Raw genomic sequence first — 22682 nt, forward strand, 5'->3', positions numbered from 1 at the left:
AGTTTAATTACTTAGCATAGTTCTGTTGGGCTATTGCCTTTATTCTAATAATTTGATCCCATAGACTTAGTAGTTCTGTGTTCTAAACAAAAACTTACGGGATTCCAGGACTCAGATATTTTGGTACCAACTGTCACTCAAACAGATTGTATAAGATTGGAAATTATATTATCTCTAAAGTAGTTGGCTATCTGTTTGGGTTGTTTTAAGGGATGTCATAGTCATGCCCAGATTATCTTCCTTATAGCTTGCCATGCCTAAAATTCCTCATTTAATGTATTTCCTGGCCAGAGTTATACATAAATATGTGGCAGGATCTAGTTTATTAGAGTAAATAGACTTAATCAATGTCGTGAAATGGGCTGGAACTTCGAGGAATACAAAATCATATAAGCAAACAGTCCCTGCCTATAAGAAGCCTGAGATTCTATTGGGAATGACAGTAGCTTTACTCAGTGAGTTACAAAACAGTACAAATTCACAGTCTCTGAGTAAGGTTCTCATGAAAAGTATAGATGAGAAGAACTGTAGAACTTAAGAGAAGATAGGGGGATCATAAATGGAGGAAATGAAATTTCAGCTAATTCTAAAAGAATGGGTTGATTTTAAAAAGATAAGTAGTGAAGAAGCATTGTAGGTAGGGATGGTGTCAGGAGCAAATAAAAATAATGATTTTTATTTATTGAACACTTTTTATGTGTCAATCACTGTCTCCCATGCATCACTTCATTTAATACAATAATCTTACGAGTTTCCCTTCATGTAGGTTAGGAAACAGATTCAGAGAGTTAAGTTCGTTGCTTAAGTTAGTGACAAAGCCAGGGTTTGAACCTAGACTTTGTCCCATTAACCTCTATGCTATAATTCTATGTGAAATTTTGAATTGGAAAAATGAGGTGAGTTCAAGGAATATACCATTATATGAGTTTGACTGAGTGTAGATGATTTGTTCTGAACTAAGTTTAAATAAAGCCAGATTTGTAAAATGTCTTAGGAATAAAGATTCATTTGTATAGGAAAGAGAATTTTATATGTATACTATGCACATGTGTATGTGTGTATATATATGTATATACACACATACACATACATACACACACATGCACATGGACATTAACAGGGGAATGTGGTAATGAAAACAGTATTTCAGGAAATTATTCTAGCAAGATGTATCCAGGATTATGTAAGATGAAGAGAGAGTTTGGAAGCAAGATAATCAGAGACTTTTGGTATTATCACTAACCATAGAGGGTGAGATTAGTTGGTGGCAGTGGGAAACAAAGAAAATTATTTAAAACATCTTGCATAGCAGGCATTGGCAAAGTGTAGTGAGACTGTAAGGTTTTGAGTCAGAACGACAGATAATTATGGCACTATAGATAGGGACATCTGAAAGGCAGGGGAGGTTTGGGAGGAAAGATGTTGAGTTCAACTTTGGCCCATGTTGAGTTTAAGGTGCCTATAGGTCATTCGGGTGCAGAAGGACAGGGCAGTTGAAAAGGACACTGGTGACAAAGATTTCAGCAGTAATAAAACTTAGAGAAGAGTACAGAGTACTGAGGATTGAATGTTAAAGAATGTTACTAGTAGGGATGGGAGGAAGCAGCGAAATGAGTAAGGAATTCAGAGGAGAAAGAGAGATAGAGAGCCAGGACCCATTAGCGCTGTGTAAGTGAAGGAAGAAGTTGAAGTCAGGCAGAGTATCACTTACAGAATAAAACTAAGGGGAATAGCACTTAAGGAAATGCCATTGAACTAGAGAACTCTTCTATGGGGGGAGGTTGGCTATATTTCTATGCAGTGATAGGGACAGCACCCAATTTGCAGGTGGATTTGAAGTTGAGGCATTGAGGTATTTGAAAAGTAGGCAGTGAAAGGAAGGAGCAAATACAATAGTAACTTAAGGGGATATCAGGGTCAAATGAAGCTTTACTTGATGCTTTCCTTCCTCTAAGCATTAGTTTAACCCACTCCCTCTCCCTTGATTGTCCTTCTGTTCCCCAAAGTGATCTCTTCATTCTTAGAGCTTTTGTGATGTTTTGGGGTACTATACTGTGTAGTTGTTACTTACCAAGGACTGCTTTGTATAGTTGATTGTCTTTGTCTCTACATGTGTCCTAATCCCCTAAGTGGATATATCTTCATATTCTTTGTAGTGACATACTAAGCACTCAGTATATGGTTTGTGATGATTATTGACTAGTTTGTTAGTGGGAGTCAGGCAAAATCATGGATACTGTTCTTCCTAAAACTCTTGGTAGGAATTATGACTAAGTAAACTTTTGCTGAGATGCTGGTAAATATAGGCTGGTTAAAAAGGAAAAAAAGTCTGAGGGAGATAAAACTGAAAAATATTTGCTAATAATTTTTTAAACCAATTATTCTGTATATTATATAAAGGGGTGTGTTGTGTATATGATATAACCCATATACAGAAACTGGGCCAATTGTAAATTCAGATGGAATCTCCTCAGATGCCATTAGAAGTTTGATTTGGAGCTTAGAACTGGTTACTTTAATAATGAAATCCTTTTATTGTATTCAAAACCCAGTTAATAAAAGATTCTGCTTTTGAAATAGAGGAATTTTAAATTTCAATTTTATTAGCTTAGCATTAAATTATTTAAGTTAGTGGTTGTTAATCTGTGCTCATGAAAAGTTTGTTTTATAAATTGTATGTACATGCTCAAATCAGAATGTGAAATCGGGTATACATGTCTCCCCTAGGCAATGTTAAAAAGGATCTCAAGCATTTTCTTAGGAGTAGCTAAGAATTTCTCGCACTTTGTGTGTAGCACACATGTAAGAACTTACATAATAGCTTAGCTATAGGTTAACAAATTCCTTGCCTTTAAATAATCTGCATCTGCATTTATGATTTAACATCTATATTCATATAAACTCATTCTTATTTCTCTACTTTCAGGCTCTTATAATTAATGGAGCCAATCTGGCAGCTCAAGATGATCGTGGATGCACTCCTTTACACCTGGCTACAACACACGGACATTCTTTCACTTTACAAATAATGCTGCGAAGTGGAGTGGTGAGGGATTCCTGTTAATAAGTGAGAATGTATAATGATATGGACTATAGTCCATACAGTCCATATAATATGGACTGACATTTGGTAGTCTGGTTATCTCTTCCTGACTTTGTAAATCCCTTATGTGACTTTGAGGAAGTAATTTGATCTCTCTCTTTAGCTTTTCTATCTTTAAACATGGGAGCAATAATTTAGGTAAATCATCAACAACAACAAAAAAAACAGCTTAGTGGCACAAAATATTTCAGAGGCTATGGATTCTTCATGTCAGTTCAGAGTTTAACAGGGAAGATTCTGAAGCTTCCAGACACATCTTAACCAGGGATTGTAAATCTTTCTGAATTGCTGTGTGTTTACCTGTTTCTTTTGTAACTGTTATTTCATACACTAATTTAGAAAGTGATTTATATCTCCAGAAATTTCATTTATTGTGATATTTATTTTTAATATTACCCAGTGGTTGTAAAAAATAACTTCTTATAAGAGTTAAATATTTTTTCATTAACTCTTTGGTTATTCTCCCAAGGATAAGATTTGATCATTTGAATCCATCTCTTTCATTTTATTGGTCAGGAACTTGTGACCAGTAAAATGACTAGTTAAGTTCCTTTTTAGAAACGACTTTTATGTGGCTAGTTCTTTTTTGAAAGACTTTATAATTTCGTTTGTATATTATTAGCTCATATGTTCAAATCAGTGGTTGCAGTAAATATTTCTGTGATATTTAGTGTTTGCCTTATAGTTTTAAGAACAGCCTCCAATTCTCACTTGAAGAATTAAGCTGCTAGACTTAGTGTTTCGCCTGCAAAACGTAAAAAAACTGAGTCCTTGTGAATGTTACCTCTAGGATCCCAGCGTGACTGATAAGAGAGAGTGGAAACCTGTGCATTATGCAGCTTTTCATGGGCGGCTTGGCTGTTTGCAACTTCTCATTAAATGGGGATGTAGCATAGAAGATGTGGACTACAATGGAAACCTTCCAGGTATTCACAAAAGCTAATATTTTGTTTTTCTATTAATGTAAACTTTAACAATGTTTGATCATGTTTAAGAAATTTGAACTGTCGTCATTCTAATATTTCCTAACAAAACTAAAGTAGTAAATATGTAGACATGAACATTTTTTATCTTATATTATGTCTATGTTATGTACCCATCATGTGACTGATTTTTTTTTCTGGAACCATATCAGCAAAAGAGAAATATCCAAAATTAAACTTGGATTTACTCTTCCCACCAGCTGTTTCCCTCATCTACTGTCTAGTGTTATTGTTTTTTAACTTCATATGTCTCTTCCCCACAGACTACTTAAAAAAGTAATAGTACAGATAGTGGACACTAGTGTATTTGAGTTAATTTGCTAATTGCAGTTGTCTAGCCTGTGGTCAACTAGCCAGTTGAGACCTATACTCTAAGTACCCTGTCTTCTTCTAAGAGGTGCTGTAGAAGTTCAGAAGAGAGTTAGACCACAGTGAGATTGGTTACTGAAACAATACTTGAACTATGTCTTAAAGGAATCTTAGGTAGCAAACAAATGAACGGGAAGTCCAGGGAAAATAATCACTTTGATTATTAAAAACTCCCTAGATCCCAGTGGATCTCTGATTCCTTAGCTTGGCATGCTGGGCCTTCATAATTTGGCTCTGACCTTCCTCCCTGCCCTCATCTTCCATCTCTTGACACTGCTATCTTGGATCATTTTGCTTCTTTCCGAAGGACATCCTTTAGTGTTCATTTAGTGAAGGTTTGTTGGTATGAACTCTCTCAATTTTTGTGTATCTGGAAGCAACTATTTTACTCTCAGTCTTTTAAAAAAAAATTTTATATTTGACGTATAACATACATACAGAAAAACGCCCAATTCAAATGCACAGCTCACTAAATTTTCACAAGTGAACACTTCTCTGTGACCATCAGCTAAATCAAGAAACAGGGTAGTCTCCTTCGTGTCCTCTTTCTAGTTACTGCCAACTTCCAAAGTTGATCACTACCTTGACTTCCAACATAAAAATTAGTATTGTTTTTTTTCTGAACTCCATGGAATAAAATAACACACTGGTGTCCTTTTGTATGTGGCTTCTTTGGACTTTCCAAAGTGGTTGTTATCAATTTATACATCCACAAGCAGTGTTTAAGGCTTTCAGTTACTCCACCTTCTCATCAGCACTTGACACTATCAGTTTTTTTAGTTTTAGTCATTCTTTTGAGTGTATAGTAATATCTCATTGTGGTTTTAATTTGAATTTTCCCTGATGACTAGAGATGTAGAACATCATTTCATATGATTAATGGCTGTTTAGTTATTTTCTTCTGTGAAATACCAGTTTGAAGCTTCTGCATTTTTTTTTTTTGAGTTGTTCCTCTTTTTTTCTAATTGAATTGTAGGGGTTCTTGATATATTCTAGCTACAAGCTCTTTGTCACTTACATGTGTTGCAAATATCTTTTCCATTTAAGTGTCTTTTCCATTCTATTGTCTTGCCTTTTCATTCTTTTAAGATATCTTTTGATGAATAGAAGTTTTCATTTTACTGTAGTCCAGTTTAATAAGCTCTTTCTTTATGGTTAGTGCTTTCTGAATCCTGTTAAAAAAAAGTAAGGAAAGACTTTTTTTAACAGGATTCAGAAAGTCTTGATTTCATGAAGACACTCTTTTATATTATCTTCTAGGAATTTTATTATTTTACTTTCACATTTCCACATGGAATTGACTTTTCTGTAATACAGGGTAGGGGGGAATTTCACTTTTATTTAGTTCTTTATTGAATTTGCCTGATCACTTTGTTAGTCTCTTGTTGCCCGCTCATTGAAAAAAAATTCAACTTTTATTTCCTTAAACATGTATAATTATTTTATAACCATGTGTGGTATATTTTTTAATAGTATAAGGTAGAGGTTAAGAATGTGGCCTCAGGACTAGACTGCTTATATTCAGACCTCTGTCTTAAAAACTATTAATTCAAAATTTATTAAGCATCTGTGTGTCAGTCCCCTAGGTGCTGGGGATATCACTGCAAATAAAACAGACAAAAGTCTCTGCCTTTGTGTGTGGTGAGGGGGGAGCCAGACAATAATAAAAATGAATGAACAGAATATATATTATATTAAATAGGGATATGTGTTTGGATTAAATAGCAAAGGGGAATAGAGTGTTACAGGGGATGAAGTTTGAAATAGGGTAGTCAGGGAAGCCTTCACTGAAGAGGTGACAGTTGGGTGAAGACTTGGAGTTGAGGGAGCAAGTCTTGATATCCTGGGTGAAGAACATTTTAGGAAGATGTAACAGCAATGTGTAAAGCTCCTGAGGCAGGGTTGTGCCTTGCGTTACTTGAGTAACAGCAAGTCAGTGTGGTTGGAACAGAAGTGAGGGGGTAATAGATGATGAGGTCAGAGAGGTAACAAGAGCCATTGAAGGATTTTGAGTGTGGGAGTGACATGATCTATGTTTAAAACCATCATTTTGGCTATTGTGTTTATAATACTAGATTGTAGTGAGGGTGTGGGCGTGAGCGGTTAGGAGCTTGTTGCAATAATTTAGGTTACTGTTTGGTTGGACTAGATAGTGAGAAGTAATTGGGGTCTGTGTATCTTTTACAGATAGAGCCAGTAAGATTTGCTGATTGATTAGATGTGGGGAGTGACAGAAATGGGAGTCAAGGATGGCTCCAGGGGTTTTGGCCTGACCTTCATGGAAAGGAGAGCATTTCCATTAACTGAGATGGGGAAAGCTGTGTAGGGAATATGTATGCAAAAAGGGTAAGGAGTTCAGTTTTTGACCTGTTAAGTTCGAAATGCCTGTGACACATTTCATGTATATGATGAGTAAGCAATTGGAGGAGTCTGAACTTTCAGGGGGAGTTTTTTAGTGGAAGGTTCAGCTGAGAAAGTGTACAGTGGCATGTGCCAACTACTTATCTTGTGGACATTGTTACTTAATTGATTCTCCTGAGTTTTACTGGTCACTTGGGCACTGCCCTACTTCTCCAGAGCCAAGATTTGTATACAAATTGGAGTCTTTCCCAAATAGTCACTTCTCAAGAGGTGTAAAGGCTCTCTTGTTCTTTGTAGTCATTGCCTCTAAGCTTGTAATACCCCAGAACCATTCCTGTTTTTTGCAGCTTTTGGGTTATGGCTGTCCCTCAATCTGATTGATTATATTGATATTTTCTTTCAGGGATTCCTTAACATTTCTTGTCTGTTCGTGGTGTTCTTGTCTGTTTTTCTTGTCCTTTATGGCTTTAAAAAATATCTTTCCTATTATTTTCAAGAATTTAAGAGAAGAAATGGTGAGATAGTGTGTGTGCTTAGTCTGCAGTTTTGATCTAGTCTTCTTGTTTATAAAAAAAATAATGTTTATGAAAAAGTGATAAAATACATAGTGATAAAAATAACATTACCCCTATTTGCATAGTGACTATTTTGGTTTATTTCTTCCACTTTTTTCCAAAATATTAAGATAAATTTATCTATCTAGCACCTATATTACATAGAAGGCATTTTTTTCCATATAATTATAAGCTGCACAGTTGGGATTTCACTTTCCAAGAAAATTTTCTGAGACCTGCTCGTTGGTGACCCTCACTTGGCCTCTCTACATTCACAGTAGGTGTAGCTATTCAACCATTTAATCTACTGCTGTGGCTTGACTAGAAGGCTGACTGAGTAAGGACATGTAAGCTGGAAAAATGGTCTGTTATTCTTGCATCCAGAGTACATCCCTGTTATATAGGATAGGGATAGTTGTCTCCCTAGGAGGATTAGAGTTAATGTGTTGTTTCTTTTTTCAAGATATTTTATTGTCAATTTAAAATTAAATTATTATTTTTTCTCTCACCTATAGTTCACTTAGCAGCCATGGAAGGCCACCTTCACTGTTTTAAATTCCTACTCAGTAGAATGAGCAGTGCCTCCCAAGCTTTGAAAGCCTTCAATGATAATGGAGAAAATGTATTGGACCTAGCCCAGAGGTTCTTTAAGCAGAACATTTTACAGTTTATCCAGGGGGCTGAGTATGAAGGAAATGATCCAAAAGATCAAGAAAGTAAGTAATAAACCTGAAGTGTTTTAGCATTTAATAAGTAGAATAAATGGAGAAGGAAAAGAAAGGAGTTATAAGACAAATGTTGTATTAAAATATGTTATGTATCATTGTCTACACATTCATCCAGATTCTGTTCTTTATATGAAATATTTTAAGCAGAAATATAGAGAGATTAATGTAATATAATGAACACTTTTTTTTTAACATCTTTATTGGAGTATAATTGCTTTACAATGGTGTGTTAGTTTCTGCATTATAACAAATTGAATCAGTTATACATATACATATATCCCCATATCCCCTCCCTTTTGCATCTCCCTCCCACCCTCCCCATCCCACCCCTCTAGGTGGACACAAAGCACTGATCTCCCTGTGCTATGGGGCTGATTCCCACTAGCTATCTGTTTTACATTTGGTAGTGTATATATGGCCATGCCACTCTCTCACTTCGTCCCAGCTTACCCTTACCCCTCCCTGTGTCCTCAAGGCCATTCTCTATGTCTGTGTCTTTATTCCTTCCCTGCCCCTAGATTCTTCAGAACCATTTTTTTTTTTTTTTAGATTCCATATATATGTGTTAGCATATGGTATTTGTTTTTCTCTTTCTGACTTACTTCACTCTGTATGACAGTCTCTAGGTCCATCCACCTCACTACAAATAACTCAATTTCATTTCTTTTTATGGCTGAGTAATATTCCATTGTATATATGTGCCACATCTTCTTTATCCATTCATCTGTCAATGGACATTTAGGTTGCTTCCATGTCCTGTCTATTGTAAATAGAGCTGCAATGAACATTGTGGTACATGACTCTTTTTTTTTTTTTTTAATATTTATTTTATTTTTGGCTGTGTTGGGTCTTCGTTTCTGTGCGAGGGCTTTCTCTAGTTGCGGCAAGCGGGGGCCACTCTTCATCGCAGTGCGCGGGCCTCTCACTAACGCGGCCTCGCTTGTTGCGGAGCACAAGCTCCAGATGCACAGGCTCAGTATTTGTGGTTCACGGGCCTAGTTGCTCTGCAGCCTGTGGGATCTTCCCAGACCACGGCTCGAACCCGTGTCCCCTGCATTGGCAGGCAGATTCTCAACCGCTGCGTGACCAGGGAAGCCCTACATGACTCTTTTTGAATTATGGTTTTCTCAGGGAATATGCCCAGTAGTGGGATTGCTGGATCGTATGGTAGTTCTTTTTTTTTTTTTTTTTTTAATTTATTTTATTTACTTATTTTTGGCTGCGCTGGGTCTTCATTGCTGCGCGTGGGCTTTCTCTAGTTGCGTCGAGCGGGGGCTACTCTTCGATGCGGTGCGCGGGCTTCTCGTTGCGGTGGCTTCTCTTGTTGTGGAGCACGGGCTCTAGGTGCGCAGGCTTCAGTAGTTGTGGCGCATGGGCTTAGTTGCTCCACAGCATGTGGGATCTTCCTGGACCAGGGCTTGAACCTGTGTCCCTCACATTGGCGGGCAGATTCTTAACCACTGCGCCGCCAGGGAAGCCCGGTAGTTCTATTTTTAGTTTTTTAAGGAACCTCCATACTGTTTTCCATAGTGGCTGTACCAATTTACATTCCTACCAACAGTGCAAGAGGGTTCCCTTTTCTCCACACCCTCTCCAGCATTTATTGTTTGTAGATTTTTTGATGATGCCCATTCTGACTGGTGTGAGGTGATACCTCATTGTAGTTTTGATTTGCATTTCTCTGATGACTAGTGATGTTGAGCATCCTTTCATGTGTTCGTTGGCAATCTGTGTATCTTCTTTAGAGAAATGTCTATTTAGGTCTTCTGCCCATTTTTGGATTGGGTTGTTTGTTTTTTTGACATTGAGCTGCATGAGCTGCTTGTAAATTTTGGAGATTAATCTTTTGTCAGTTGCTTCATTTGCAAATGTTTTCTCCCATTCTGAGGGTTGTCTTTTGTCTTGTTTATGGTTTCCTTTGCTGTGAAAAAGCTTTTACGTTTCATTAGGTCCCATTTGTTTAGTCTCGTTTTTATTTCCATTTCTCTAGGAGGTGGGTCAAAAAGGATCTTGCTGTGATTTACATCATAGAGTATTCTGCCTGTGTTTTCCACTAACAGTTTTATAGTATCTGGCCTATATTTAGGTCTTTAATCCATTTTGAGTTTATTTTTGTGTATGGTGTTAGGGAGTGTTCTAATTTCATTCTTTTGCATGTAGCTGTCAGAGTTTTCCCAGCACCACTTATTGAAGAGGCTGTCTTTTCTCCATTGTATATTCTTGCCTCCTTTATCAATGATAAGGTGACCATATATGCGTGGGTTTATCTCTGGGCTTTCTATCCTGTTCCACTGATATATACTTTTCTTTTTGTGCCAGTACCATGCTGTCTTGATTACTGGAGCTTTGTATTATAGTCTGAAGGCCGGGAGCCTGATTCCTTCAGCTCCATTTTTCTTTCTGAAGATTGCTTTGGCTATTCGGGGTCTTTTGTGTTTCCATACAAATTGTGAAATTTTTTGTTCTAGTTCTGTGAAAAATGCCATTGGTAGTTTGATAGGAATTGCATTGAATCTGTAGATTGCTTTGGGTAGTATAGTCATTTGACAGTGTTGATTCTTCCAATCCAAAAACATGGTATATCTCTCCATCTGTTTGTATCATCTTTAATTTTTTTCATCATTGTCTTATAGTTTTCTGCATACAGGTCTTTTATCTCCTTAGGTAGGTTTATTCCTAGGTATTTTATTCTTTTTGTTGTAGTTGTAAATGGGAGTGTTTCCTTAATTTCTCTTTCAGATTTTTTGTCGTTAGTGTATAGGAATGCAAGAGATTTCTGTGCTTTAATTTTGTATCCTGCTACTTTACCAAATTCATTGATTAGCTCTAGTAGTTTTCTGGTAGCATCTTTAGGATTCTCTATGAATAGTATCATGTCATCTGCAAGCAGTGACAGTTTTACTTCTTTTCCGATTTGGATTCCTTTTATTTCTTTTTCTTCTCTGATTGCTGTGGCTAAAACTTCCAAAACTATGTTGAATAATAGTGGTGAGAGTGGGCAACCTTGTCTTGTTCCTGATCTTAGAGGTAGTGGTTTCAGTTTTTCACCATTGAGAATGATGTCGGCTGTGGATTAGTCATATATGGCCTTTATTATGTTGAGGTAGGTTCCCTTTATGCCTACTTTCTGGAGAGTTTTTATCATAAATGGGTGTTGAATTTTGTTGAAAGCTTTTTCTGCATCTATTGAGACTATGATATGGTTTCTATCCTTCAATTTGTTAGTATGGTGTATCACATTGATTGATCTGCGTATATTGAAGAATCCTTGCATTCCTGGGATAAACCCCACTTGATCATGATGTATGATCCTTTTAATGTGCTGTTGGATTCTGTTGGCTAGTATTTTGTTGAGGATTTTTGCATCTATGTTCATCAGTGATATTGGCCTGTAGTTTTCTTTCTTTGTGACATCTTTTTCTGGTTTTGGTATCAGGGTGATGGTGGTCTCATTGAATGAGTTTGGGAGTGTTCCTCCCTGTGGTATATTTTGGAAGAGTTTGAGAAGGATAGGTGGTAGCTATTCTCTAAATGTTTGATAGAATTCTCCTGTGACACCATCTGGTCCTGGGCTTTTGTTTGTTGGAAGATTTTTTATCACAGTTTCGATTTTAGTGCTTGTGATTGGTCTGTTTATATTTTCTATTTCTTCCTGATTCAGTCTCAGAAGGTTGTGCTTTTCTAAGAATTTGTCCATTTCTTCCAGGTTGTCCATTTTATTGGCATATAGTTGGTTGTAGTAATCTCTCATGATTCTTTGTATTCCTGCAGTGTCAGTTGTTACTTCTTCTTTTACATTTCTAATTCTATTGATTTGGGTCTTCTCCCTTTTTTTCTTGATGAGTCTGGCTAATGGTTTATCAATTTTCTTTATCTTCTCAAAGAACCAGCTTTTAGTTTTATTGATCTTTTCTGTTGTTTCCTTCATTTCTTTTTCATTTATTTCTGATCTGATCTTTATGATTTCTTTCTTTCTGCTAACTTTGGGGTTTTTTTGTTCTTCTTTCTCTAATTGCTTTAGGTGTAAGGTTAGGTTGTTTGAGATGTTTCTTGTTTCTTGAGGTAGGATTGTATTGCATAAACTTCCCTCTTAAACTGCTTTTGCTACATCCCATAGGTTTTGGGTCGTCGTGTTTTCATTGTCATTTGTTTCTAAGTATTTTTTGATTTCCTCTTTGATTTCTTCAGTGATCTCTTGGTTTTTAAGTAGTGTATTGTTTAGCCTCCAGGTGTTTGTATTTTTTACAGGTTTTTTCCTGTAATTGATATCTAGTCTCGTAGCATTGTGGTTGGAAAAGATACTTGTTACAATTTCAATTTTCTTAAATTTAGCAAGGCTTGATTTGTGACCCAAGATATGATCATTCCTGGACAGTGTGCATCAGCACTTGAGAAGAAAGTGTATTCTGTTATTTTTGGATGGAATGTCCTATAAATATCAATTAAGTCCATCTTGTTTAATGTATCATTTAAAGCTTGTGTTTCCTTATTTATTTTCATTTTGGATGATCTGTCCATTGGTGAAAGTGGGGTGTTAAAGTCCCCTATTATGATTGTGTTACTGTCAATTTCCCCTTTTATGGCTTTTAGCATTTGCCTTATGTATTGAGGTGCTCCTAAGTTGGGTGCATAAATATTTACAGTTGTTATATCTTCTTCTTGGATTGATCCCTTGATCATTATGTAGTGTCCTTCTTTGTCTCTTGTAATAGTCTTTATTTTAAAGTCTATTTTGTCTGATATGAGAGTTGCTACTCCAGGTTTCTTTTGATTTCCATTTGCATAGAATATCTTTTTCCATCCCCTCACTTTCAGTCTGTATGTGTCCCTAGGTCTGAAGTGGGTCTCTTGTAGACACCATATATATGGGTCTTGTTTTTGTATCCATTCAGCCAGTCTATGTCTTTTGGTTGGAGCATATAATCCATTTACATTTATGGTAGTTATCAATATGTATGTTCCTGTTACCATTTTCTTAATTGTTTTGGGTTTGTTATTGTAAGTCTTTTCCTTCTCTTGTGTTTCCTGCCTAGAGAAGTTCCTTTAGCATTTGTTGTAAAGCTGGTTTGGTGGTGCTGAATTCTCTTAGCTTTTGCTTGTCTGTAAAGCTTTTAATTTCTCCATCAAATCTGAATGAGATCCTTGCTGGATATTTTTCCCTTTCATCACTTCAAATATGTCCTGTCACTCCCTTCTGGCTTGCAGAATTTCTGCTGAAAGATCAGCTGTTAACTTTCTGGGGTTTCCCTTGTATGTTATTTGTTGCTTTTCCCTTGCTGCTTTTAATATTTTTTCTTTGTATTTAATTTTTGATAGTTTGATTAATATGTGTCTTGGCGATATGTGTCTTGGCGTGTTTCTCCTTAGATTTATCCTGTATGGGACTCTCTGTGCTTCCTGGACTTCATTGACTATTTCCTTTCCCATATTAGGGAAGTTTTCAACTATAATCTCCTCAAATATTTTCTCACTCCCTTTCTTTTTCTCTTCTTCTTCTGGGACGCCTATAATTCGAATGTTGATGTGTTTAATGTTGTCCCAGAGGTCTCTGAGACTGTCCTCAATTCTTTTCATTCTTTCTTCTTTATTCTGCTCTGTGGTAGTTATTTCCACTATTTTATCTTCCAGGTCACTTACCCGTTCTTCTGCCTCAGTTATTCTGCTATTGATTCCTTCTAGAGAATTTTTAATTTCATTAATTGTGTTGTTCATCATTGTTTGTTTGTTCTTTAGTTCTTCTAGGTCCTTGTTAAATGTTTCTTGTATTTTCTCCATTCTATTTCCAAGATTTTGGATCATCTTTACTATCATTACTCTGAATTCTTTTTCAGGTAGACTGCCTATTTCCTCTTCATTTGTTTGGTCTGGTGGGTTTTTACCTTGTTTTACCTTGCTTCTTCATCTGCTGCATATTTCTCTGTCTTCTCATTTTGTTTAACTTACTGTGTTTGGGGTCTCCTTTTCACAGGCTGCAGGTTCGTAGTTCCTGTTGTTTATGGTGTCTGCCGCCAGTGGGTGAGGTTGGTTCAGTGGGTTGTGTAGGCTTCCTGGTTGAGGGGACTAGTGCCTGTGTTCTGATGGGTGGGACTGGATCTTGTCTTTCTAGTGGGCAGGACTGCTTCCGGTGGTGTGTTTTGGGGTGTCTGTGACCTTATTATGATTTTAGGCAGGCTCTCTGCTAATGGGTGGGGTTGTGTTCCTCTCTTGCTAGTTGTTTGGCATAGGGTGTCCACCACTGTAGCTTGCTGGTTGTTGAGTGGAGCTGAGTCTTAGCATTGAGATGGAGATCTCTGGGAGAGCTTTTGCTGTTTGATATTACTTGGGGCCGAGAGGTCTCTGGTGGACCAGTGTCCTGAACTCGGCTCTCCCACCTCAGAGGCTCAGGCCTGACACCCGGCCGGAGCACCAAGACCCTGTCAGCCACACAGCTCAGAAGAAAAGGGAGAAAAAGAAAGAAAGAAAGATAAGTAAATAAATAAATTTATTAAAATAAAATATAAAATATTATTAATAATAAAAAATAAATAAATAAAAATAAATAAATAAAAAAGAAAGGAAGGAAGAAAGAAGAGAGCAACCAAACCAAAAAACAAATCCACCAATGATAAGAAGTGCTAAAAACTATACAAAAAAAAAGAAAAACAAAAAAACAAAAAATAGACAGAACCCTAGGAAAAATGGCAGAAGCAAAGCTATACAGACAAAATCACATGAAGAAGCATACACATACGAACTCACAAAGAGAGAAAAAGGAAAAATAACATATATATATATATTAAAAAAAAAGAAGAGAGCAACCAAATCAATAAACAAATCTACCAATAATAATAAGCTCTAAATACTAAACTAAGATAAACATAAAACCAGAAAGAAATTAGTTGCAGAAAGCAAACGCCAAGTCTACAGTTGCTCCCAAAGTCCACCTCCTCAATTTTGAGATAATTCGTTGTTTATTCAGATATTCCACAGATGCAGGGTACATCAAGTTGATTGTGGAGATTTAATCCGCTGCTCCTGAGGCTGCTGGGAGAGATTTCCCTTTCTCTTCTTTGTTCATACAGCTCCTGGGGTTCAGCTTTGGATTTGGCCCTGCCTCTGTGTAGGTCACCTGAGGGCGTCTGTTCCCCACCCAGACAGGAGGGGGTTAAAGGAGCCGCTGATTAGGGGGCTCTGGCTCACTCAGGCTGGGGGAGGGAGGGGTATGGAGTGCGGGGCGAGCCTGCGGCAGCAGAGCCTGGCATGACTTTGCTCCAGCCTGAGGCGCGCCGTGTGTTCTTTCAGGGAAGTTGTCCCTGGATCAGAGGACCCTGGCAATGGCAGGCTGCACAGGCTCCCGGGAGGGGCAGTGTGGAGAGTGACCTGTGCTTGCACACAGGCTTCTTGGTGGCTGCAGCAGCAGCCTTAGCGTCTCATGCCTGTCTCTGGGGTCCGCGCTGATAGCCGTGGCTCGCGCCCGTCTCTGGAGCTCCTTTAAGCGGCGCTGTTAATCCCCTCTCCTTGTGCACCAGGATACAAAGAGGCAAGAAAAATTCTCTTGCCTTTCGGCAGCTCCAGACTTTTTCCCGGACTCCCTCCTGGCTAGCTGTGGTGCACTAGCCTCCTTCAGGCCGTGTTAACGCTGCCAACCCCAGTCCTCTTCCTGGGATCTGACCTCCGAAGCCTGAGCCTCAGCTCCCAGCCCCCACCCATCCCAGCGGGTGAGCAGACAAGCCTCTCGGGCTGATGAGTGCTGGTTGACACCGATCCTCTGTGCAGGAGTCTCTCTGCTTTGCCCTCCGCACCCCTGTTGCTGTGCTCTCCTCCGTGGCCCCAAAGCTCCCCCCTTCCACCACCCACAGTCTCCGCCTGCGAAGGGCCTTCCTAGTGTGTGGAAACCTTTCCTCCTTCACAGCTCCCTCCCACTGGTGCTGGTCCTGTCCCTATTCTTTTGTCTCTGTTTCTTCTTTTTTCTTTTGCCCTACCCAGGTATGTGGGGAGTTTCTTGCCTTTTGGGAGGTCTGAGGTCTTCTGCCAGCGGTCAGTAGGTGTTCTGTAGGAGTTGTTCCACATGTAGATGTATTTTTGATGTATTTGTGGGGAGTAAGGTGATCTCCACGTCTTACTCCTCTGCCATCTTGAGGGTCTTCAATGAACTCTTTATACCACTAGATTTAAGAATAAAATATTATAGATAAGATACACTTGAAGCTTCCTGGTTCTCTCTCCTTAATACCATTCATTCCCTTTTCTCCCTCCTCAGAGGTAACCATTATTTTGGGTTTATAATTCCATTCTCTGGTTTTATATTTAGTATATATGTACTTACAAAAATATGCAGTATCATTTTGTGTATTTTTAGAGTAAGTGACTAAACTGTTATATCTAATAAGAAATCCTAAAATTCAGCAGCTTAAATTATATAGAAGTTTATTTCTTTTATATGGTAGCCCTGGTTGGAGAGTGCATCTGTTCTATGTAGTCATTCAGGGACCTGTTTTCTTCCTAACTAGCTCTCTCTAGTTGTTGCTAATCCAGCAGGAGCTGGGGAGAGAATGAGTATAAGCTAGGATTTTCAAGGTCTAATTTGCAGTCATCACTTTTGCTAACATTCTATTGGCAAGAGTTTAGTCACATGGCCACACCCAGCTGCAAGAAAGCCTGGATAATTCAGTACCCAGCTGAGAGACCTCAGCTCAGGTGCAACTCTTGTTATTGTGGAAGGAAGGGGATTTTAGTGGACAACTAGAAGTCTTTGAAACTTCTTTTAAAACTTTATAAAAATGGCATAAAACAGTAACGTATCCTTCTCTCTTTCTTTTTTCACAAAATGTTATGATTTTTGAGGTTTATTAGACAGATAGATGTATTCTAGTTTATTCTTTTAAATTGTTTGTGGTATTGCATTTAATAAAAAACACTGTTTATCCATTCTCCAATTTGACATTTAGATTGTTTACAGTTTTCAGAATTACAGTCAAGGTGGTAACGGATATTCCTGTATGTGTCCTTGTTTACGTGCACAAGATGTTCTTTAGAGAAGTGCTTCCCTACCTTTTTCACACTTTGCCCGCATAGAAGATGATACTTGTATGGCTCACTGGCACTGTTGGATGAGGCTTCCTGAGGTACTGCCTGTCTTCTCTGAAGACTGAGAGTTAAGAGCTCTGCCTTGGTAAATAGCTGGGAAACTCTACTTTAGGTTTTGTTTGGTGGGATATACCCATTTTCAGTATAAATAGTTATAAATGCTGCATTCTTTATCAGAGTGGTTATAGTAATTTACACTCTCATCAGCAATGTTTGGTGAGAATTTAGAGAAACAATAATCAGTATGGTCAGATGTAAAAATTCTTGCCACTTAGTTGGGTATGAAGAGGTTTAATTTGTATTTTTTTTTTTTATAAATTTATTTATTTATTTATTTATTTATGGCTGTGTTGGGTCTTCATTGCTGAGCGTGGGCTTTCTCTAGTTGTGGCGAGTGGAGGCTTCTCATTGTCGTGGCTTCTCTTGTTGCGGAGCACGGGCTCTAGGCACGCAGGCTTCAGTAGTTGTGGCATGTGGGCTCAGTAGTTGTGGCTTGTGGGCTCTAGAGCTCAGGCTCAGTAGTTGTGGCGCACAGGCTTAGTTGCTCCGCGGCATGTGGGATCTTCCCGGACCAGGGCTCGAACCCGTGTCCCTTGCATTGGCAGGCAGATTCTTAACCGCTGCGCCACCAGGGAAGCCCTAATTTGTATTTTGATTTGCATTTTTTTGATTACTAATGACGCTGAACATTGTTTAGTAAAGTTATTGGCTATTCTCGTTTTCTCTTCTATTGAATTGCCTGTAGAATTGTGTTCTTTGTCCTTTTCTAAATAATTTGAGCTCTTTTATATAGTTCTGATACCAATCATTTATTAATTTTATCTGATATAGATATTTTCTCTCACACTGTGACTTGTTTTTTCACAAATGATATCCTTATTTAAAAACAACTTTATTAAAGTATGATTTACATAAAATAAACTGTATTTATTTAAAGTATGCAGTTCATCTCAAATGTTTTTTCATACCCTCTTGCAGTTCATCCCTCTTTTCACCCTGGCGGCACACAGCCACTGATTTGTTTTCTGTCACTATAGATTAGTTTGGGTTTTCTAATGGAAATGGATTTCTAATGGGTTTCTCTAATCTTTTGAGATTCATTTGTGTTGTGTATATTAGTAGTTCGTTACTCTTTATTGCTGAATAGTATTCCATTGTATGGATGCATATTTTGTTTATGCATTCTGTCTTATTGGTATGTCTGTTTATTTGCCAGTACTACACAGTTTTTTTTTTTTGAAAGAGAGGAAGCAAGCTCTCTTGTGTCTCTCTTTTTTTTTTTTTTAATAAATTTATTTATTTTATTTTTGGCTGCATTGGGTCTTCGTTGCTGCGCGCGGGCTTTCTCTAGTTGCGGTGAGCGGGGTCTACTCTTCGTTGCGGTGCGCGGGCTTCTCATTGCAGTGGCTTCTCTTGTTGCGGAGCACAGGCTCTAGGTGCACAGGCTTCAGTAGTTGTGGCTTGCGGGTTCTAGAGTGCAGGCTCAGTAGTTGTGGCGCATGGGCTTAGTTGCTCCGCGGCGTGTGGGATCGTTCCGGACCAGGGCTCGAACCCATGTCCCCTGCATTGGCAGGCGGATTCTTAACCACTGCGCCACCAGAGAAGCCCAGTACTACACAGTTTTGATTACTGTAGTTTTATAGTAAGACTTACAGTCAGGTATTGTAAGTCTCCAACTTTGTTCTTTTTAAAATACTCCTTGGGTATTCTAGGTTGTTTCCTTTCCATATATAAAAATGAGGATAGCTACCTCAGGGTCGTTAAGAGGGTTAAATGAGGCAATCCTTACAAGTGCTTACTACCATGCTTGTCATTCAGTAAGGGTTCAGTATATAGTTGTTATCATTAAAAACATTTTATTAAGTATTTACTATGTGCTAGGCACTAGGTCAGGTGCATTCACACCTGTCTATGTCTATGTTTATGTATAGATACACACATATACTTTATCTCCTTCCAGTTTCTTTTGCTTTCTTCACTTGTAAACAGAGAGGGAGTGGTCTGTGCAAATGTAGGACTTGAGACCAAGTATATCTTTATACAAAGGGTTGAAAATGACCATCTCCTTGTGTTTTGTGGTGGCCTGAGAGAAACAGGGAAGATGGCAAGAATAGTTCTGGTACCATATATTCCTGGCATGTTTTTTTTTAATTTTTTATAAATTTATTTATTTATTTTTGGCTGTGTTGGGTCTTCGTTTCTGTGCGAGGGCTTTCTCTATTTGCTGCGAGCGGGGGCCACTCTTCATCGTGGTGCGCGGGCCTCTCACTGTCATGGCCTCTCTTGTTGCGGAGCACAGGCTCCAGACGCGCAAGCTCAGCAGTTGTGGCACACGGGCCTAGCTGCTCCGCGGCATGTGGGATCCTCCCAGACCAGGGCTCGAACCCGTGTCCCCTGCATTGGCAGGCAGATTCTCAACCACTGCGCCACCAGGGAAGCCCCTCCTGGCATGTTTGAGATCCTGAGGGATGGAAAGGCTACACAATTAATAATAATCTTATTTTATGATTCTCTTTTTATTACTTGTCATTGCATCAACTGAACTAATTCCAATATAACATTCTCATACTTGCGTTAATACTGAAACCTGAAATGTGTGACTGATTAAGGCAGGGAAAAGGAATGAATTCCTTTGTTTCCTGAAATGCTGAATTTTTTATTCATAGCTTTAGCATTTCCAGGTCATGTGGCTGCCTTTAAGGGTGATTTGGAAATGCTTAAGAAATTAATAGAAGATGGAGTAATCAATATTAATGAACGTGATAATAATGGATCAACTCTTATGCATAAAGGTAAGTTATGATTCCTGCTTCATCTTCAGTTCTGACACAATTGCTGTTGAGTTATTTAGCTTTTATTTTTTATTTATTTATTTTTTAAATGATTATTTATTTTTGGCTGTGTTGGGTCTTTGCTGCTGCGCGCTGGCTTTTTCTAGTTGAGGCGAGCAGGGGCTACTCTTTGTTGCGGTGTGCGGGCTTCTCATTGCAGTGGCTTCTCTTGTTGCGGAGCACGGGCTCTAAGCACACGGGCTTCAGTAGTTGTGGCACATGGGCTCAGTAGTTGTGGCTTATGGGCTCTAGAGTGCAGGCCCAGTAATTGTGGCACATGGGCTTAGTTGCTCCATGGCATGTGGGATCTTCCCGGACCAGGGCTCGGACCCGTGTCCCCTGCATTGGCAGGCGGATTCTTAACCACTGCGCCACCAGGGAAGTGCCCCCTCAGGTTTCTTGACTGAGGTTACACAGCTAGTAAGAGCAAAGCTGAGATTTCATTCATTTTTTCCATTCATTTATTCCATTCATTTATTCATCAACTCTATAGACATTTATTGAGTGTCTATATATGCCAGCCACTTGCTAAGTTCTGTCCTGTCCTCCAGTCTGTTGTTTAGTGCACCTAAACTCGGATCTTTTTAGACTGAGTTTCGCCCCAACAGTTTCCCTGCATTTTGAGATGGACCTAGAAGGAGGGGAGAAATTAGATGATCATATGATTGAGTGATGGGCACTAGGTGAGAAGACACATAAGCAGAGTTGTGGAGGTGAAAATTAATATTGAGTGCATGTGTTTTAAGGAAAGGTGGTGAACAGTTTAGGTAATCAGTGAGAGGCCCTGAACATTTTGAGTTATGAGGGTCAGAGGAATAAGCTATTTATACAAGATGGCAAAAGATTTTCAAAGTCTTTCACATTCACACAGATTGCACTTACATTTGGCCTGATACAAGATTGGTCAGGCGCTATGAATACAGTAGATGAGCACTGGATAAGGATTAGAAAAAAACCTAGATTATAGTTTCAAATCCATTACTTACTGGCTGTGTGATGTTAAATAGCCTCTTTGAGCTTCAATGTCTATATCTGTATGCAAAGCTTTCTGCATAGGGGCTGAGTACAGCAGATACTTGATTAAATATTTGTCTAATGAATGAATAAATGAAATAGAGAAAATAACATCTGGCCAACCTACTTCTGTTGGTTATTGTCAGGATTAGTATTTACAAAAGTACTCTGCAGTGGTACTGTCCAAAATTTTAGAAAATTGTTCTAATAACAATAACTTTTTTGTGTGTACATTTTGTTTTGTTTTTACAGCTGCTGGGCAAGGCCACATAGAGTGTTTGCAGTGGCTAATTAAAATGGGAGCAGACAGTAATATTACCAATAAAGCAAGGGAGAAACCCAGTGATGTGGCTAAGAGGTATCCCTATCTGCTTTGCTTCTTTCTTTTGTTTTTAAAGTTTTGCATTTACTCTCCTATACTCAGAAATCTCTGAAGATTTCTGGATTATAGGACTCAGTCAAATGCTGACGGAATGATAATTTTCAAGCTGAATTGACATTTGACAGCATATCAGCTCTTCTCTCTAAAGCAGTGATTCTCAGCTGGGAGGTAGTAGTCCCCCTTCTCGGGGGGTGTGCATTTGGAAATGTGGGGAGGGGGTTGTCACAGTGATGGAGACCATCACTAATGTTTCATGAGGTCAGGTCCAGGAATGCCAGACATTCTACAGTGCTCAGAACAGTAGTGTACAACAAAGAATTGTCCCACCCAAATGCTGGTACCCGTTGAGAAATGCTGTGTGATAAAAAGGAGTAATCAAAAGGAGTCACATGGATTTTGAAACAAATTTTAATATTTATATTTGAATTAAATGTAACACCTATTACTGAACACCTCCAACTCATTCAGGTCAGGCCCTCACGGAATATTTAGTTCATCCATTTGTTCATTTGGTTGTTTTTTCATTTAACTTCCTGTATACTTACCATGCTCCAAGTGCTGTGGTTAGCATTAAGATTACCAAGATGAAAAAAAATAGTCCTTGCCCTCAAGAAACTTACAGTCTTATGGAGAGACAAATGTGCAAACATAACTTTTATTGATTATAATCAGTATGTCGTATTACATGTCATGTATAAGGTGCAGTAAGAGCGCAGAAGAAAAAGTGCCCAAGTATTCCTATTCTAAAGTTGTGGGGGAGAAATGTTAATACAGATGATGGTAAGAGTTATGAAGGCAACTGTGGGGGACAGAATTTATATAGAAGTCTGGGAAAACTTTTTTTTGGAGAAAGCAACATTTATGCTGACAGTTGAAGGAGGAAGAGTTGTAAGATAACACCTTGTGTGTCTGAGGAACGCATGTGGTTCAGAACTGCTTGAATCTAAAGTAGGAGTGTGGGCTAAAAGTTGCACATGAGGCTTGATGGGATGCAAGGGCCCAATTATTCATTAAATTGCCATGCAATTTTTGTTTGTGAGTTCATGTTCCTTAAAATTTTGTCTGTGGGATCTCTTTGAAACCATGGAATATGGTTTTGTTTTACCACATAGTAGCATCATTATCAACTCAGGCCCACTATTTTTTATTTTTTAAAATAGCTTTATCAAGGTATAATTGGCATATAGTAAAGTACACATATTTGTACAGCACAAACTGATGAATTCTGATATATGTATATACCTGTGAAATCATCACCACAATCAAGATAGTGAACATATCCATCAGCTCC

General features: G+C 38.4%; 1 protein-coding gene across 3 annotated transcripts in view; it reads left to right on the top strand.

Moving 5' to 3' along the window:
- Positions 1-22682, top strand: part of ANKRD42 (ankyrin repeat domain 42) — a 65676-nt gene that overhangs the window by 13396 nt on the left and 29598 nt on the right. For 2 of the 3 annotated variants that reach the window (XM_007168549.2, XM_057553915.1), the window contains 5 exons: positions 2927-3046; positions 3894-4029; positions 7886-8086; positions 19831-19956; positions 21262-21367. In XM_007168549.2, coding sequence (XP_007168611.2) covers positions 2927-3046; positions 3894-4029; positions 7886-8086; positions 19831-19956; positions 21262-21367 — 689 coding nt within the window. The remainder of the gene's footprint in view (positions 1-2926; positions 3047-3893; positions 4030-7885; positions 8087-19830; positions 19957-21261; positions 21368-22682) is intronic. The other variant, XM_057553916.1, reaches the window with a different exon arrangement.

This window comes from Balaenoptera acutorostrata, chromosome 9 (genome assembly GCF_949987535.1).
Source record: "Balaenoptera acutorostrata chromosome 9, mBalAcu1.1, whole genome shotgun sequence".
Classification (NCBI taxonomy): Eukaryota; Metazoa; Chordata; class Mammalia; order Artiodactyla; family Balaenopteridae; genus Balaenoptera; species Balaenoptera acutorostrata.